The sequence below is a fragment of the Malaclemys terrapin genome, chromosome 9 (genome assembly GCF_027887155.1).
Source record: "Malaclemys terrapin pileata isolate rMalTer1 chromosome 9, rMalTer1.hap1, whole genome shotgun sequence".
NCBI lineage: Eukaryota > Metazoa > Chordata > Testudines > Emydidae > Malaclemys > Malaclemys terrapin.
In genome coordinates, this window is record NC_071513.1 from 99573095 (window position 1) to 99591600 (window position 18506).

At 57.1% G+C, this 18506-nt stretch overlaps 1 protein-coding gene across 4 annotated transcripts in view; it reads right to left on the reverse strand.

Annotated features, from left to right (window-relative positions):
* Nucleotides 1-2636: 2636 nt before the first annotated feature.
* The window catches only part of DIS3L2 (DIS3 like 3'-5' exoribonuclease 2), a 262106-nt gene continuing 246236 nt past the window's right edge, over nt 2637-18506 (reverse strand). For all 4 annotated transcript variants that reach the window (XM_054040303.1, XM_054040301.1, XM_054040300.1 and 1 more), the window contains 5 exons: nt 9841-9988; nt 9245-9375; nt 8450-8554; nt 6655-6756; nt 2637-3146 (listed from right to left, as the gene is read on the reverse strand). In XM_054040303.1, the coding sequence (XP_053896278.1) occupies nt 3048-3146; nt 6655-6756; nt 8450-8554; nt 9245-9375; nt 9841-9988 (585 nt within the window). In that variant the 3' untranslated portion in view covers nt 2637-3047. The remainder of the gene's footprint in view (nt 3147-6654; nt 6757-8449; nt 8555-9244; nt 9376-9840; nt 9989-18506) is intronic.

Here is an 18506-nt window from a genome sequence, read left to right on the forward strand (position 1 = left end):
AAAGATGTGGAGAACCTGGATTGATGTCTGGTCCCTCTCATTCCCGGAGAACGAACACACTCCCAAACAAAGAACACAAACAAAAGCCTTCCCCCCCCCAAGATTTGAAAGTATCTTGTCCCCTTATTGGTCCTTTAGGTCAGATGCCAGCCAGGTTACCTGAGCTTCTTAACCCTTTACAGGGAAAAGGATTTTGGAGTCTCTGGCCAGGAGGGATTTATAGTACTGTACACAGGACAGCTATTACCCTTCCCTTTATAGTTATGACAGGGTGTGTGCTTACGACCCTAGCTTAGGATGCTGTTTGCAGTCAGGAAACATCTCTGCACCCACTGGAGCGCGCCGACGTACGGGCAGGGAGCCATTGAACGGATGCCCCACCGCCCCAGCTCAGGAGGCGGCCTGAGACGCTCAGAAGAGAAGCTTTGCCGAGGTGGGTGATGACGCCGGGGAGGTGGCAACACCCCTTGACGCCGACCCAGCGGCTCTGATGCCATTGGAGGCGGAGGGCCGAGCTGAGAGCAGCAAGACGCTGCGTGCAGACCCCGATTCCTGCCGTATCCCGGCGTGCACAGTCCCTTGCTCAGTTTGCTGCCTCTCCAGGCAACCCCAGGAGCCCCAAGGGGCTGGCAGGGCCCCCCCGCTCAGCAGGAAATAAAACGAGGGTCAAGTGGGACAAACACCACTGAGGCAGGGCTGAAGGAAAGCGATCTCACGCCGCCGTGTGGCAGAGGAGAACCGGGGGGTGGGGGCAGCACGTGATGTCAAGAAGGAGCTGGCTCTGCAATGAAACAAGCGAATGTAGGGGTCCCGTCGCGCAGCAGGAAGATCTGGCTATAGACACAGCTGCAGCAAGAGCTATGGGGCAAGGACAGCCTGACAACACTGGAGGGGGGCAAACCCCAAGCTGGGCTAGGCCTTATTAGGCCAGGGGGTATCAGCCAAGGGAATTCTGCAATGGGGAATCTCAGCACAATGGCTTGAAATATTTCCCAACGGCGAGGCCTATGAAGGCTCTGGAAGAGGTCCCCAAGGGAAGGGTGGAGCCCAGGGTCAATCTGGGGGGGAGGAGGGGTGGGGCAGGGTTGTGCCAGGCACCACATCTTTCTGAGGCTGCCGTCTTGCTCTTGAGAATCTCAGCTCCTTGTCCTTTACGGCTGAAGGGAACCTTGGGAACGGGATCTGCTCAAGCTGCCGAGAGTGGGAAACCAGGCGTGAGCTGCCCTCCACTCCCTACGAGGAGCGTATTGAACGCTCCCCTGGCGCGGTTCATCAGCTGACCCCCAAGTGCTTTCCGAAAGGGCAGGACCATTCAGAGGCGGCGTTGGCTGAGGGGCTCAGTGACACAATGTCAACAGCGTTAACTATCGCCCTGCCCATCAGAGCAGTGAGAGGACCATGTTAGGAAGACCAAGGGGTCAGATGGGTCTGAGAGAACTGGGCCCTAAACCATGCAGGGCTCCACCCGCTTTGAACTGAAGCAGTAACTGCTCTAGGCGGCCAGTCTGGGCCGGTCTCCTCCCCCCTCCCCCCAATGACAGTCAGGCCTTGCCTAGACTAGGGGCTGTCGCAATGGGTTAGCTAGCACGACTAGAAGTCTGTTGTTACACAGCCACTGCCTTTAACACAAGCTAACATCACCCCTTTGACTCCCACGCTGGACAAGGCCTGGGAAGCTGGTGCCCAGACCCCCGGTAGAATGCTGCAGGGGCGACAGTGTTTGGCAATCTCTGTGCTTTACGAGATGGACACACTCAGGATTGGAGGGAGTCAGGGCCTGCTGGTTTTCTTTAGTGGGATGACTTTGGTCTAAGCCAGATGATTAATGGCTTAAATCTCCTCTGCATACCTCCCCCCTTCCCCTCCCCGGTCATCTCGCAGTAGCACCCTGACCGTGACTGGTGCCAGGGTTTGGTCGGCGCTCGCTGGAGTGCGCTTGCCGAGCGGTGACTCACGTGGGAGTTGAGGAGCAGCTGATATGAGCTTAGCAAGGCTGGCTGGGATGAGTCAAAGCAGGGGAGGGTGTGGGGAGCATGCAAAGGAGGCCACTGCAAGATGGGCTCTGGGGCTCAGAGGCACCGGGTGGTCTGGCACTTGCTGTCCATAGCAGGACGGCTGACTGGGAAGGGAAGAGGAGGGACGGGGCCTGCATCTCCTTCGCAATATCCCAAGCGGCTCTGGGTGGGGCCTGCTGAATTTGACACAGACAGGTGCTCTCCACCTGTGCAGCTTTTCCCCAGGCTCCTTTGGATTGACCTTGACCCTCACCCCTGGAAACAGCATCATCTCCAGCAGGAGAGTCCCAGGCATCTCTGGACAGAGGACTACCCTGGGGCACCGTGCCAGCAGTTGGCTCAGAAAGCCAAAGGCTCCCGTGAAACACGCAGACCGAAAGATGAACAAACCGACTGCGATAGCCAAGAGCAAACATCCCTCATCCCCCCACTCGTCTGTTGTGCAAGTACCGCCCGAGCGGGAAACGCAGACGATATAGCTGCTGCGTGATCTTGAATTTCACAACGTGCTGAGAAACAGCAAGCGCAGCACGGCCTGAGCCTGCCGGGAAGATGAGCGATTGCCCAGGATTCCCGCCCTTGGAATCCGGGGGAGACCAAATAAACGCCACACACATTCCATCGCTGGCCAGAGCTTTATTACGGGATGCAGAATTCAGCAAGAAACCGGTCGGTGGCCCCCTGGTTCTCCCACGTCCAGAACGGCCCAAAGCACCAGGGACAGCAGCAACCCCTCCAAGAGGCTGGCTCGGGCGGCGGGGGAGGGGCAGTCAGCAGCATTAAAAAAAAAAAAAGGCTAAAAACTATTTTAGAAACAGCGTTAATGTTCCTGCAGCTTCAACGATCTCAGCCAGGAAAGACCCGAGCTCTCCCCGCCGCCCAGGTTAAAATCCAAACCGGAAGTAAAACTGAATTAATTTAAAAAGTTCCCTCCCCCACCCCCGCGGAGCTAGGGGAGGGCAGAGTAAGGCCTGGCGGGACCAGAGGAGTCTGGCGGCATGGCGGGGCGGCAGGCGACGGAGCCCGCGGCGCTCACTTCTCCCGGCCCGGTCTCTTGAGCACCGCGCTGTACTTCAGGGGGCCGCTGTCGGACGTCAGGACGACCTCCACCAAGGTGAAGATGGTGATCACCTTTGGCCAGGGAGAAAAGACAAAGGGGACCCCAGGTTAGCTGGCTTCCAACAACGAGTTAGTCTAGGGCTGCTGCTGCTCCAGGGGCCGTGCAAGCTGCCCGTATTTACCCAACCAAGGGCCCGCACTGACAACCCGCTGGGAGCCTGAGGGGCTGGAGAAGGTCTGAGAAAGCTCAGCTTTAATGGGGAGGTGTGGCCTGGGGAGGCTCCAGGTCCCTCAGCATGGCAGGCTGGAGAAGGACCGGGAGGAGTTGCTGATTTGGTGCCTGTGCAACCAGAAGCTGCTGCTAATTAGCAGCTCCCTGCCCACTGCTGTGATCTGGATTCCAGGCACCAAGTCAGCCAGCTCACTGACACGTACCCCACAAGCTGAGTCCCCCACCGAACACAGCGATGAGAACTCAGCTAGACTGGAAACACACTGAAACATGACGGGGCCTTCCCAGCCCAGGGGCCTGACCCAGGTGGCTTTGTTCATCCCCACACCGTGGTGTAATCTGGCTTCAATCTCGGACTAGCAGGTGGCACAGTCAGAACCTGCTGCCCCTTCGTGCTCTGCCCCAGAGCCTTGGCCAGCAGGACAGTCGGCATGCCCGGTGCGTAGGTATCAGACTTATCTAACACAGCCACATTCCCTCGGTAAGACAATGCCGGCTTGTACATTCAGCATATCAGAGCAGACTTCAGAATGGAACTGACTGTACTAGTTACAGAAGGAAATATAGACCCTGGACAATCAATCCCAGAGCAACCTGCCTTCCTCTTTTAGCCAATCCTTTTTATGCAGCTTGGGTGTGACCAGAATCAAAACTAAACTCTCTTGTTAACGAGATTTAACTTTTGAAACATCTCGTTAGTGGAAGGTTCGCTGTCAGCAGGGCCCAGCTGACTGACAGCCCGAAGGACCCCACGGATGGGTAGAGTCCTTCAAGTGTCTGGTGCGCCTCCCTGGGTGTCTGTCAGCATTGTAGTTCTATTGACTTCAGTTATTTCAATGGAGCCGAGACGCCCGACAGCAGCCGCCGATCTGGTCCCAGCCCCACAAGCAGGCCCAGGCTCACTGCTGGGAAGAGCTCCAGCGATGTCATTGGGACTGTGGTGGTGATCACTGGAGCCATCACACACTTTTCCTGGTCACTGTTCTACTGTATACAGTAACTTGTTCATGCCCCAGCAAATCGCCAAACGGCAACAGTTCCAGCGGCAAAGGCCCTGGCTAGGCGGGGGGGTCGACTGGAGAGTTAGGGTACGGCTACATGGGGGAAAAAGGTGTGTTCCTGTATCCTGTACTCCTATGCTGGCCAGCGGACACTGGAGCTGTCATTTCCCTCCTTTCACTGAGCTGAAGCAGTAAAACCAGCCGGACAGCCAGGGCAGGGGCACAGGCTGGCTGCCCCCCGGCTGTACCAGGAGGCTGGCATAGGGCAATACACCCCTTAGTTTTGCTGCCGTTACCAAAGCTACGCAGTGGAGGGGGAGGATGCCGCTGGAACCCCCTAGGAGTCTGGCTCCCCATCAGCACCAGAGACGGGGCTGAGCCCAGCAGCCGCCCGGCCTCTGCACGTTTAACCTATTTTGCAAACAGCCTTTACAGATGTTCTCCCTCCCCGGCTGGGCTCAGCCAAACCAAGAGGCCGCCGCCAAGCCTTGCAAAGGCCCCTCCCGCCGTGCAGAGCCTGGCTGAGGGGGTGGTGCTGCCTGGCCCCGCAGGCGAACGCCGGGGCGTGACGGGGAGAAGAGTCTGTGCTCCAGGAGGGTGCATGTCAGGGTGACATTGCTTCTTGCTGCTTCAGCAAAGCTCTGGGAAGGCCAGCGGTTCCAGGGGTTAGAGATTTATTGACAAAGGGATCTCTTGACTTGGAAGGAGCAATCCCAGCGGGGGTGTGTGCTTAGGAGGCGGGGGAGATTCGTGGAGGAGTTTCCTCCATGGCTGAGTGTTTACTTTCCAAAAATGATTAGCCCTGGGGCTGGGCTCTGCTCACGCTGGGCAGTCATTTTTCATGCTGCTCCCGGCAAGTGTGTAAGTGATCCCAGCTCCTGTACGACAGGATGAACTGGGGCCACGCGGGGCGGGTTCCAGGGCCCTTCCCCAGCCAAGTCAGCTTTAAAGGGAACACGCGGCCGTGGGAGAGCCTGCAGCAGCTTACTCTCCCGGCGTGCCTACGTCGCAGGATCCAGGGTAACCCTGGAGCGTAGCCAGAGCCTACACCGACGGAAGGGGGGTAGGACCACCACCTCCCCAAGATGGTAGCTACATTGACAGAAGCATTGGTCTGTCAACAGGGCTGAGTCTCTGGAGGAGTGGGGGGGGGGGGGGGGGCTAGGTCTGCAGAGCTCTGGTGCTGGAGGGGGGGCGGGGGGGTGTGGATTTTTCACACCCCTGACTGGCGGAGCATTTTAAGTGCAGATCAAGCCTCAGCCAGGGGATAGGGATTCATCCCTGGGAATTTCAAGGCAATCAACTAAACCATTATTTTAAAGTGTTGCCAACTTTTGTTTGGCATCAAGGTAAGTACTTAATCAAGCCAGACAAATGCAATCAATCCCCTTGATTGAGTTACTGCCTTAATAGCTGATGGGGACACAGGAGACCGATTTCTCAACTCTATTAAAGCATTAACACCATGTCTGGGGAAATCGGACTTGAAACCTTGGTTCTAATTGGATCTGAGCGCTGCCTGCCACGGGCTGAAAGCTGCCTGAAAAGTCCCGCAGAAGGGGAATGATAAAGGCAGAGCAATGAGGTGGGGAAGGTATCTAGCCAGAGGCACAGGCAGACCCAATCTTGCTTAACATCTTAATTAACAATCTAGACGAGCAGTAAACAGCATGTTAATTACATTCATAGAGGCCACAGAAGCGGGAGACATGGCACACAGCAGGGAGGGCAGAGGATCCAAAGGGCTGCTGGCCAGGGTGTGTGTGTATGTGTGTGGGGGGGCTGGAACAATTTGTGTAGTGGGGGTGCTGAGAGCCATTGACCCAACCCTGCATGCATGGGAAACCCCCTCAAGCCAGGGGGAGTGGCAGTCCCCCCCCCCCCCAGCACCCCGGGTTCCAGCACCTCTGGAGGCAGAGAGGCTAGAAAGCCAGGCAGTAATGGGAATGAACCAGAGAAGAGGGTGGCCACTTGGGGAAACAGAAGCCAGAACGCCGGGATGTAACGGGAGGATGCAGCCTGAGGGAGGCCAGGAGCCTGCAGAAACACTGTCTACTGCATGGATTAGAGCGGTGGGCTGGGGCCGGGACTGGCAGGGACTACGAGAACCCCGCGCCCAGCCAGGGCCGGATTTACACGTACGCGCCCCGAGGCGCAGCATCTCCAGTCCCTCCCGCCCCCAGCTGACTTTCGTGTGGCACGTTTTAGAGAGGTAAGGCGTCCCCAGCCATATGCCTACTGCGCCTCACTGGATATCTGGCCTGAGCCCCGTGGAGAGCCTGGTGGGTGTGGAGGCAGACAAGGTCTAGGCAGTGCTGATGCACTGAGCCATTGGGGTGGGCGTTACCTGAGGGGCAGCTTCCTGCTCTGGGGTCTCCGGCTCCCACAGGAGAGTTAGTTCAGGCTTCTTCCCCACCTTCTCAAAGCGGACTCCGGTCAGCGGCAGAGCCTGCAGAACAGACCGCACGTTGGGGAAAGCACGGACTTCCAGGAGCGGCGCTGGAACCCAAGGAATTCTGTCCCCCACCCCTGGTTTCTGGCCCCTCCTCGGACGGGTAAGGACTCTGGCTGCTCCCACAATCCTGCGACTAGTTCAGCTGGCTTCACTGGACCCTGCTTAGCAAGACACTGTTACCTTCTCCCCCCGGCGTGTAAAGGACTGCCAAGTTCTTTTTGTCCAGTACCCTGTGTAAAGCACCCCCAGCTCTGTAACCTCCCACGAGATGCCGGTGGAAATGAAGTACGGCTGGAATCCACCCACACACAGGCTGTATATCACTCTGTACATTCCATGTCAAGATGCCATTGTCAGCAATAGAGCTGTCACTAACTGCAGGTGCTAGACTACAGCAAACCGCTTCCAAATGGTCCCAGATTTATGATGTGATCAAACGCAGTTAAAACCAACTGCTTCCCCAGTTCAGCCCCAACCTGACCTCCGGACCACAAGCCCTGGTTTCATTTCACTTTTCCTAGTGAATCGTTACCCACTTCTGGCACGCACAACCGTGAAGCAGAGGAGTGGAAAACATGAAATCACTTCTTTTAACAAAAGCGAACACGCTACGGAACCTTCTGGCTTCCTTCGCTTCTGCTCTTGTCCTGCCTGGGGGCTTTGGGGGTGTAAGGGGAACCCCCAGACAGAGCTGCAGGAGACTAGGCGCGTGAGGTGAGCCTCCCGTCAAGGTCTTGTTTGGAGGCACTAGAGTACACCACAAGTTACAGTCCATTTCGCACTATTTTGTTACAAGACGGTTACGGTTGAAATGGCGCTAAACCTATTAGAGCGAACACCCAGCCAAACACTGGCCTCTGCCCAGCAACTCCCACTGCCCCCCCATCCTTACCTCTGCCCTAGCGTGGCGGGCTCATCCGCATGGTGTTCGTTATTAATGTGACCATGCAGAAGTAGCTCTGCACCATCCCACTGGGTAGGGCCGTCCTCTGCAGCCTGACCTACACAGCTCTTTAGGGTCTGTCTTCACTGCACAGTTAACCCAGGTGCTTACCTGCCCCTCACACAAACCCCTCTGACCCAGGTTTGGAGGTGCATTAAGGCCAGACAAACTGACCCGTCTGGGGGGGACCGGTTAGAAACTAGGCTTCGATTTAACCCGGGCTGGAATCACCCATTTTGCAGGGAGGATCCAGGCAGACTCACTTGAGTGGTAATAGTCCTCCAGTGCCTTCCCACAATTCCCCCTGAAGGACAGAGCCATTCTCCAGCAACTGACACACCTGACTGGAAAGAATCCTAGAGCGTCGCAGCACAAAGAACCAGGGACTGTGACCCTGGACGCACAGAGACGAGTGCAGAAAGAGTGAGGAGGCAGCATCTATGGGGACGCACGTCCCCTGGCAAGACTAACCCGCCTCACTTGGGCTCCCTGTGCAGTGAAGACACCCTCCCCTCCCCTCCCTTGTGGTCTTCCCCAGTTGCACTTGGCCCCAGGGCAGCTCTGGTGGTGGCAGTGCCGGTGTCGAATTGCCAGTGGGTACTTGGCACCGCCTGGCTAGAGGACACAGAAGGGCCTCGACCAGCACTCCAGCCGTTACTACCCAGCAGAGCAGCCCGGGTGCGAGGTAGGGAGGATTAACGGAAGGGCCAGCTGAAGGGGAACCCGGTGCTCAAGGGCACGTACGTTACAGTAGATGCGTTTCTGAACTCCGAATCTCAGCACCAGGACGTCGAAGGCCTTGTTCAGGACGCCCATCACCATTGCCTCTGACTCCAGTGGGCCGCACTCCTGCCAACACAAAGTTCGGTCACGAGCGAGATACTCCCAAGGAGGGCTCCCGCCCAGAGACCATCCCAGTGTCCCACAACTCTCTGCCCACCTGGGCAGCGCCCATGCAGTTTGTAAATTGCTCCTCTGCTGGGATGTAACGCTCCCTCTCCCCAGTCGCTATGGAGCACAGCGGATCCTCTCCCCAGTCCCGACCGGGGTGCCAGCCAGCCCCACGGGGTACCAGTTGCCGGGACACCCCATGGACTGTAGCACTCCTAAGAGCTAGCTGGGAGGGACTGTCGAGCCCTCCAGTGCTGTGGGAAGCACGGTGACCTACATAGACCCTGCTTGGACTCTGAACAGCCGCCCCAGGGAAGAGGCCATGGGGCCCATGGCCCTGTTAGGACACGACAGGGAGAAACATCAGCAGCACTGAAGCCAGAAGCAGCACTTGCTCCTTGTGGGGCACAAGAGGGAGGAGAGCCAGTGGCTGATCAGGCCAGGGGCCATCTCCAGAGCAAGCCCTGCCCCATAGGACAGGGTCACCTCATTGGGGGGGGAGGGGAGATTTTAGTGCCAGGGTGTTCTTGAGAGACCACCCCCCAAAGGGAACCAAGGCATCATCTTGATGCCAGAGGGCCGAAAGGAGAGCTCCAGGCCCCGCTCCCAGCGCCAGCTCGTTCAGCGTCACGGTGGCTGTGCTCTCACCCTGACGAAGATGGCGAAGAACAGGTCAGCGCTGAGCTCCTGCACCCTCTTGGAAGCCATTTTCCGGTCATTGCAGTGATCCGCTTGCTTCTGGATGGCCTCCTTTCTCATCTGGACCGGGCGCCCCGAGCCTGGGAGGGAAACAAGCCACAACGACTGGTGGTAAGGGGCCTGGTGGGGACAACACCCACCCTAGGGCACCAGGAGTCTGGCGTTCCCCAGAGGTGTGCCCCAGGATCTCTGAGCAACTCCCAACTGGAATCCCCACTGGACAGGCAGAGCCTGCTAAGGTAGCTACACTCCCCCTGCCCCGCTTCACGGGAGGGCAGATCCCCAGAGCCTGCCGAACAGCAAGAGAGTGGGGGCCTGGTCCGAGGCTGGAGAATTATAGACACGGCTGCAGTGAGCAGAGGGGCCAGGGACCTGTCCATGCCCATACAGGGTTTGTCCAAATCCACAGCAGAACCCAGGAGTCCTGACACCTCCTCCCTCGTATCTTCCCTTCCCAGCCGTGAGGCTCCTGGCAGCAGCCTCTCAGCCTGTGACTCCACTAGCCATGATCGGGCGGCCGAGGGCAGCCCCCTTCAGGCACCTACCCAGGGAGGCGGAGAGGAGCCGGTGCACGAGGATGTCAGCAAAGCGGCGGATGGGCGAGGTGAAGTGGGTGTAGAGCGGCACATTCAGGGCGTAGTGGCGGAAGAGGGTCTCGTCTTCCAGGACGCCAGCGCAGAAGTAAAGAGCCATCTGGGAAGGGAAAACCCGCCGGCTGGTGAGACTCAAGGGGAGGGTGGGGACCCTGTGCGTGCTCTACTCAGGCAGGGAAAGCCCCATGCTCTGGACCCCAGTGCCAGGGCTGGAAGAGGCCTCAGAAGTGTTTCACACAACAGCCCAGGGAGCCCCGGAGACGGTTTAGCCAGGGGAGCCGGAGGTGCTCCCCAAGGGGAGTGTCACAGGCCTGGCTCTGCGGAGTCCTTAAAACCTCATCAGACTATTTCCACCACTGCATGTTTTCTTTCTCGCCGTCCCAAGCCCTCCTCGCCCTGCCCCCGGGGGCCAGACATCCGCAGACCTGTACGGCAGGGAAATATCTGGCCTGGCCCCTGGGATATGGACTCGGGGGGGGGGGGGGGCAGAGCTCTCTGCTCTCTAACTTGGAGGGGTCTCAGTGAGCCCTTCTCGCTTCACACAGCCACGTGGGACGGGCCACATCCTCGGCTGGTGGCTCCATGGACGGCAATGGAGCCGAACTGATCTACACCCTGGGCGGAGCCAGCCCTGTACTTTCTCTGTGTAGCAGTTTGCCTCGCGTTTTGCTCAGCCGGACACAGCAACAGGTCTCAGGGCCAGGCCCCCCATTTCTCCCCCGGGCGGTGAGTGGAGCATTCCCACCCCCCCGTGTGGCAGGGCACTAGCAGGGCCGTGCCTGCATGCTCCCCGCTCACCCAAGCTAGTCCCTGCAGTGCTAGCAAGGTGACCTAGCGCGCCCTCTCGTGGAAAAAGGAGGGAATGACATGGTTTGAGCAATCAGGAAGAGTCACCCCTGGCCTGGTAGGTGGATTGGCGAGGAAACCCTAATCCAACTCCTGGAGAGGGGTGTGTGTGTGTGTGTGGGGGGGGTGTCAGGGCAGCAGATCAGTCTGTCAGCTGGGCGACGGGGGGCTCCCACCAGCACAGAGCTCAAGCATCTGATGCTCCTTCGCCATGATCGGCAGCGCAGGTCACATCCTCTGCCCCCTGCCCAGCTACACACGGCTCTTCTCATCTGAGCCAGGGAAGGGAGTTCATCTCTTCCACTCCCTCTCCGTGACCGACCAAGGATCTTGTCTATACTAGGAGGCTGAGAGCCTGTCTCACAGCAACAGGGCAGCTGCACTGGTGCTCAGTGTAGACAGAGCGCTGTGGCATCGCAGTCCCGTGCCTCCGCCCAGCCCTGTTTAATGCTCGCGGGTTAGCGCAGGTGCTGCGATATAGGTACCGGTTTTTCTAGTGCACATGACCCCCAAGACGCTGTGCAGGTGGTTTGCTCAGGCCGGCAGTACGTGTGAACAGCAGGGCCGCACTCCCTACTCTGCCCAGCATAAGTGTGTGACTGGTGGATCACAGACACCGGGAACACGGAGAAAGCACAGGGCACTCGGCACGGCAAAATGGGCACAGGGAATGGCAGACTGGAGGGAGTCCCCTGTCCCAGGAGCAGCCAGCTCCACCCCATTCCTTCTACCCCACAGGAAAGGGGAGCTCCCACTGCAACAGGTCTCCTGGGAGGAGTTTGCTTCAAATGGCCTGAACTAACACTGGCTTGACCTCTGCATCATACCGAGTGTTAGCAGGGTTACAACTGACTCCCACCAGCCAGAAGGCTGCATGTGGCTCTCTCCCCACCCCCCGAATTCCCAGCCAGGCAGGAGTGCTCCATTAAGGACGGCCCTCGGGAGAGTGGGAACAGACTGTCCGACAAGGAGAGCACTGGCGGCAGGGTGAAGCAGCTGGGGATGTGTGGGAAGTGGGGCCGACGTGATGGATTTAACAGACGAGCCGGCGCATTCCAGGCCCATGAAGAAGGCTCTCCCGACAGAGGATTTCCGCTATGGCCATAGTTCCAGAGGCTCCAGCGAGATCCGGTGGGGGTCCTGCCCAAGACTTGGCCCCGGGGGCGAAATCCATCCCCGGGCAGCATGCGGGGCTCCCCATCGACTCGCACGGCTGCCTGTTCACCGCTCGGGCAGCATAAGCCAAACTTCCCCCCTTCCTCTGGGAAATGGGAAACAGACCGTTCCCCTCCCCAGCCCCATCCATCATGGGGATTAATGGAGCTCCTTGATACTGCTTGCTGGGAACAGCCGCCGCTTGGCTCGTGCGTTATTATATCTGCACAGTCTAAACAACAGATCGGGAATAAATCAAAGGGAGCTCGAAGAGCCCTTTTCCTGGAAGAAGCCACGCAGCCAGACTGACAGCCCAGGGACTGCTTCACTCAGGATCTCGCTGTTTGCCGTCCCGCCTCAGCCTGCTCTCTGGCAGGTTCAGCTACAGCCCTTCAGCGCTGCTCCTCTGCGGGTACTTTTAAAGAGACAGGGCTGAGGGTTTAAGCATCTGCGAGGCCGCTCCAGTGTCCCATTCGGCACTAAACTGAAGCCAGAACGTCACCCTGCACTGCACTTCCCAGCCTGGCTCCCTTTACGAGCCACCGAAAGCGTATGAAAGTCCTTTCCAAGTAACCTGCCGACGGGGCAGCCCAGAGACACAGGCACGCGCCTGGCTGCGGGGCCGGATGTCGGGAGACAGGTGCCGGTGGAGGAGAGCAGACAGGTGCACAGCCCCGCCACAGGGCGTGGCTCTGAACGTAGCATTGCTCAAAGGCACTGGACCAGCCGCGCCAGGCCCTGCGGAGCTGGGCCAGCACAGGGCAGGGCAGGTCGAGCTCCCTGCCACTGCTCTTCAATGGGGATTCGGAGGGTGAGAGGGGAGGTCAGCCGCTGTGGCACATTGCCATTGGCCTCTGCTTGTGCCATTTAGGGGGCTTGCGTGGGCACGCTGCCATCACACAGGCCCCCAGGCAGCCATCAGATGGGAACAGCTCTCAGCCTCCATCTGCGGTGAAAGGCTCCGAGCCTGAAGAATGACAAGACGCCCACCAGCGCCAGGGGCAATCCTCTTAGACCCCCTGGTTCACAGACGGCTCAGTAGCACCGCATGACTTGCCACTGCCTTTTACCCCTCCCTCTGCATGACTTGGGCACAATGCCAGAGAGAATCCTATGTCCTGGACACTCTGTGCTCACAAGGCTTCTCCGACAGCGTGTCTCTGTCCACAGCTAACCTCCAGCACTCAGTAGATAAATACACGTTCAAACCTGCACCCGAGACAGCAGTAGGGCACTAGCGTTCATGCAGAATACACATGCACACCCTGGGTTTTGATGGGGCCTGTTCCACTCTTGCCAAGGAAAAGGAACCCAGAACCCAGGTGTTGGCAGGGAAATGCAGAGAAGCTGGATTTTGTGAACCAACTTGGCCTGGAGGAGCCAGGTTTTGGTTCTGCAAAATCAAAGCAGGACCGGTTCTGATCCAGGGTCCATTCACTCAAATCATCCCTGTTCAGGCAACTTGGCTAAGAGGCTCGGGGCCACCCCAAGGTCTGCAAGGTGCTGTACAAAGAAGTAAGATGTCCGGCTCCTGCCTTGGAGAGCTTACAACCGAATCAGCTAAAACACAGCTGACGGGAGGGAACAGGTGCAACGCCCAAGCCAAGCGACCAAGTTGGGGCTTGGAAGGTGGCTCGTGGGCATGACGGTTAATGCAGGGCTCTCCCCTTCAGCTGCCAGCCCCAAAAAGCCTGATTCCTGACCTTTCTGGGGGCCAATGTATTTGTACGTGGGATGTCGACGCAGGAGGCGTTACTGCTCTGAGAGCTTACACAGTTTAAAACAACAGCTTTCCTGTTCACCTCTGAGACGGGGACAAACTTGCTGCGATACCTGCTGCTTCGTTTCATGAGAAGCGGCTACGACGTGAACTGCCGGGATACGCGGCTAAATCAACACATGGCCAGCGCTGGCCCGGCTTTTCCCAGCAGCCTCTTCACCGGGAACGTCGCTCGGTTGTGCAGTTGCTGCTATTACATGTTCCAGCTTTTATTTTTACATCTGCAAAACAGCCCGAAGGGCTGGAAAAACAACCCCGAGACCGAGCCGCGCAGAGAAGCCCCTTAGATCAGGGGGTTGTGGCAGGGTTACGGCGGAATGGCGATTGAATGAACCCATTTAAAAATAAGAGCGAGAGATTTAAAAACAACGGGAGTCGCCTGCTCCGATTACAAAGCTGAAATCCTGCCCTGGGATTCATGGTTCAGGCAGCTGCCTCCTCCGGCTCCCCAGGCCATCAGCTCCGCCAGCTCTTGCTGAGTTGCAATGCACTGATCCGGGCAAGTAAACAGAGTAGGTTAAAAAAAGCAGCATGCTCCTCGCCTTATTATGAGACCCAATGGCTGGGATAGGAGCTCCCACCGCTGCCAATTTCCACAACCCAGGACTACATTATTCCTGATGTACTCCACGAAACGCAGTCGCCTTGACTCAAGTAGCCCAGATCCCCAGTGGTTCACGCGCTGCAGGCCACGCGGGAGAGGCCTTCCAGTCCCACTGCTCGGCCCCCGGGGAAGAAAAGTGCCCCAGCAGCGATTCCGGACGGGATTTTAGGGAGCCCTCTGCATGCAGCTGAGCTACTGGGACGTGGGGAGAAAGATCCCCACAGCTCCACGTGGAGCATGGGCAAAGCACGTCCAGGCGCTCCTGGAATTCTGCAACACGACGGGTGTGTCACAGGCCTAAGGCCAGATCACCGGGCGGCCATCCACTCTCACGAGCCGGGCTGCCGGCTCAGTTATGGTCTTCGAGGAGAAAAGCCCCACTTCAAGGACGCCCCAGGGAGCCGGAAGAAGTGGTTCAGTGGGGGCGTTCTTTCCCCTCGCCCCAGTATCTTTCAGATCAGAGGCCTAACATTGCTCCCCAGAGCATTGGTCACAGGAGGGATGCGTTAGCCCCACTGCCACGGCCAATTCCAGTTTGGGGATTTACCATTCTGCCTCCTGAATGCGGTTGGCTTTGGGACCCTGCTCAACCTCCTGCCCTAGACGGTTGCACAGAGTTGACGTTTTAAAGAGTTGCTGCATCCCTGAGGTGGCTGCATTTCCTTGGGGGCTGAAGTGACCCTAGTATCCTTTGTAGACGAGTGGGCAAAACGGTTAGATGATTATTCTGAGGCCACTTCTCCGAGGACAAGTGAATGAACGCGGGCAGTGCCGAACGCCTGGCGTCACCGGCACGCCGGGTGTTACCGGCATGACACACAGCGGATGTTTTCTCATTAACAGATTCAAATGACAAGCGCTCTCAACTCTCCGCTGTGCTCGGTTCCCGGGGAAGAACTGCAAGGAGCATGCGAATAAATGAGCCATCGCCGACCAAGGGCTCTCTGTTCTTATGGACAGATTGAATCCCCGAGTGACTGAGCCCCTGAAAAATGAGGTGTCACTGCTCCGTCATCTGTTACAAGCTGCCTGGCACACCAGCCCCCAGGAGCTCCCACTGACATACATTATGAGCTTCTTCCCACCTCCCTCCCCTTCAATTTGAAAGGCATTTGTCCTGACCCAGGGGTACAGAGCGTGCCTCAAAGACGCGAGCCTGGCAGGATCGTGGATTAATTAGCTGCCGGCGGTTTTGGCCGACTCACCTGCAGCCTGATCCCGGACACACAAGCCTCAGCGCTGAGAACGGATCTGTACACAGCGAAGCCGGCCGTTCAGTATCGCCCAGCACCAGTGTGGTCACGTAGAGGAATCCTGGCACTGCCCCTAATCACAGCGGCAGCCCCCGTGTCCCAGTGCTGAAGCAGGGGCCGATCCAGAGCCTTGCCCCATGCGTGGTTTCAGGCAGAGGCTGGGGGCACAGACTTCCTGTCCACTGCCCCATGTTTCCCTACTCACGGTGCACACAGAGCCGCATGGAGAGACTGCGGGAGTTTGAGAGATGGGAACGGTGGATGGGCTAGGAGACCTGCATGCCTTTTCGGGGCCATATTCTCCACTCTGCTCTGGCTGTATTCTGGCTGGAGGTGCCGACAGAGGAGCTCTGCGCCGCTTATTCTCCACTCATGAAAAACCACTTAGGGACCAGTGGGGTAAGTTACCGCAACACCTCAGCTGCTCTAACTTGCACCCAGGCCAGGAGTGGAGAGGTGTGTGATGAGCAACTGGAGGTCCCTGCCTTGCAATGGGCAGAGCGTGGCTGCAGAGGGGACCTCTTCCCTTCATCTCTGACTACTTCTGGGATAATCACAGAGCTTCTTGCTGGTGGGAAAAGGGCCTTTTGGGGCTCACACGTCAGGTTGTGATTGGAAAGACAATAAATGTCACAGGCTGCAAGCACAGCAGGCGTGCCCCTAAAATTCACCCCCACCCCCGGGCCCCATGCGCCCACAAGAACCCATCTCCGTGCTTGCAAACAGGCAGCCTGGGAAGTGTGTGTGTCAATCCCAGATGGCACTCGCCTGGCACCCCTTGGAAAGCAGGGTCTGTGGTGTTTGCACTGGGATGCCCTGAATCCCAGGCAGCCCCAGCCACTTGGAGGCAGAAACTGGAAGTGTCCCTTTCCCAAGGAGAATCGAGGTACAGATATGCTCCCCTGAACATAGACCTGGCTTGTCCAGATGTCTGACAGCCCAGACAACAGCTCTGTCTCCAAGGAAAGCAGAGACTTATTCATGGCCTGTGACCCTTACAAAGCTAGTTTCTCTATTCATTTGTCATGTTCCTCACCTTCCACATTCTCTGAGATTATGGCATTTCATACAAAGTCAAACAGCGCGTATGGAATGCCTCTAGCTTCTCCAACTCTGCCTGTAAGCGGTCCGGGTTTCTGACCTGTAGAGCAATACAGGTGGTACACAGGCCCGATAGATCCTGGACTTATTCTCGGTATAGAGACGTTTTTGCATCCATAGCAAGACATGGACTTCATGCAGGAGTCAGGGAGACCTAGTGGTCGAAGGACAGCCCGTTTGCTGCAACCATTTGGACTTGGCTTGCAGTTTAGGGAGTTGAACTCATCCGTGCTCGACCCCACCTGCACTGGGGGGGCTCTGGTGGCCCCGCTCCAAATTCTAGACCTTGGTCTTCTGCTATGAGATGCTCAACCCCATGGTGCGGGCTGTGTCTTGGGAAGCTTGAGGGGCAGGGCGGGAACTCTTTTGCTTCTCCACAAGGCAGATGCTGTCGGCACAGTCTTGGTCAGTGAATGCTTCTTGACCAACCCTGATTCCAACGTGTGGAGCAGCAAGTCTAAGATCCGGCTGGTAGCTTGGCAGCATAGCGCCAGGGTGAGAATGCATCCCCTGCTGCACACCTGAGGTTGTGTAGAAACGCGGCAAAAGCCGTGAACCAATGCTCACTCTCACACCGGTATAAAGATCGGGCACCAGATTTAGTAGAACATCCGGGGCGCCAACTCCTTTCAGTGCGAGCCAAAGGGCTGATCTGTCAGCAGAATCAAAAGCCACTTCGATGTTGATATACGCCACGTGAAGCAAGCAATTAAATTCTCAGCGCCGCTCAGCTGGAAGCTGTAGCGTAAGGGAAGCATTCATTATCAACCACCCAGCAGTGAAACCTGATTGCCGTGGACACCAAGTCTGTTCAGGAGCATTCGCTGCATCCTAGCAAAGAGCCGAGAGCGAAGACCTTTCCAGGGACTGATAGCAATGAGATCGACCTGTAGTTGCTGCACTCGGTGCGAGATCCTTTGCCCTGTACAAAGACACTACGAAGCCGTCTTCCCGTTCTGCTGACACTCTGATGCCCACACTTTTAAAGAGCAGTCGACGGAGGCCAAAGGCCTTTGAGCAGCTCAGGTGGAATACCATCGGCACGGCCATTCCGTAACCTTTGGATGGCCTTTCGTACTTCCTCGAGTGACAGAGGATCAGACACTCTTAGTTGAGAGCTCAGTAACCTGGGAGGACCTTCTTAAGTCAAGTCATGGAGCAACCAATCTGGAAAACTCCAGCGTGCTCCTGGCCAACGTTGCTAATTGCAGATCAATCTGCTGAGACAGAAACAAATGGAAATGGTTTACCTCTACCAGTCTTGCCTGTGTGTGACGCAGTGCTCCTTCCATTCGTTTGCTAAAAGGCAGGTGCACATGAATACACACACCCACATGCAGGATCTACTTGCAAAGTGACTCTAAAAATGGCATTGTAGGTTTCCGTGCCTGGGGGCGGAGGGGGGTGTTGGTGATTCCGTAGCAATTCTCTGTTTACAAGTTAAAAGATGGTTTTGCGAAGAGCCAGCCCTGTAAAGTCACCTTGGGAGCCAAAGTCTAGCTGGACTCCATCCTCCATTAGCAGGAATGAAGGGTCTACCCCCAGAACATAAGGTACTAGTTCTGTTGGCGATACACTAGCCAGAATCAAATCCAGCTCACTTCCCCAGAGCGGGGTTGGCTCTGTAGGGCTAACGGGAGTTCAACTGTAAACTTATTTTTGCCAGTGGAGGCAGCAAGATGCAACACAGAATATACCCAGGGAGCAGGCTTATTGAGCAAGACGGGCAATTCCATATAGATGTTTTTCTGACTATAGCCATACTTCTGAAGAGAGTTATGATCTATTGTTTTTGATGCAGGTCTAGCTTCCTTCTGACATCACATACAGTTAGAGTTCTCCTTCCAAAACGCCTTTCCTTTCATAAGCTCGCCTTGAT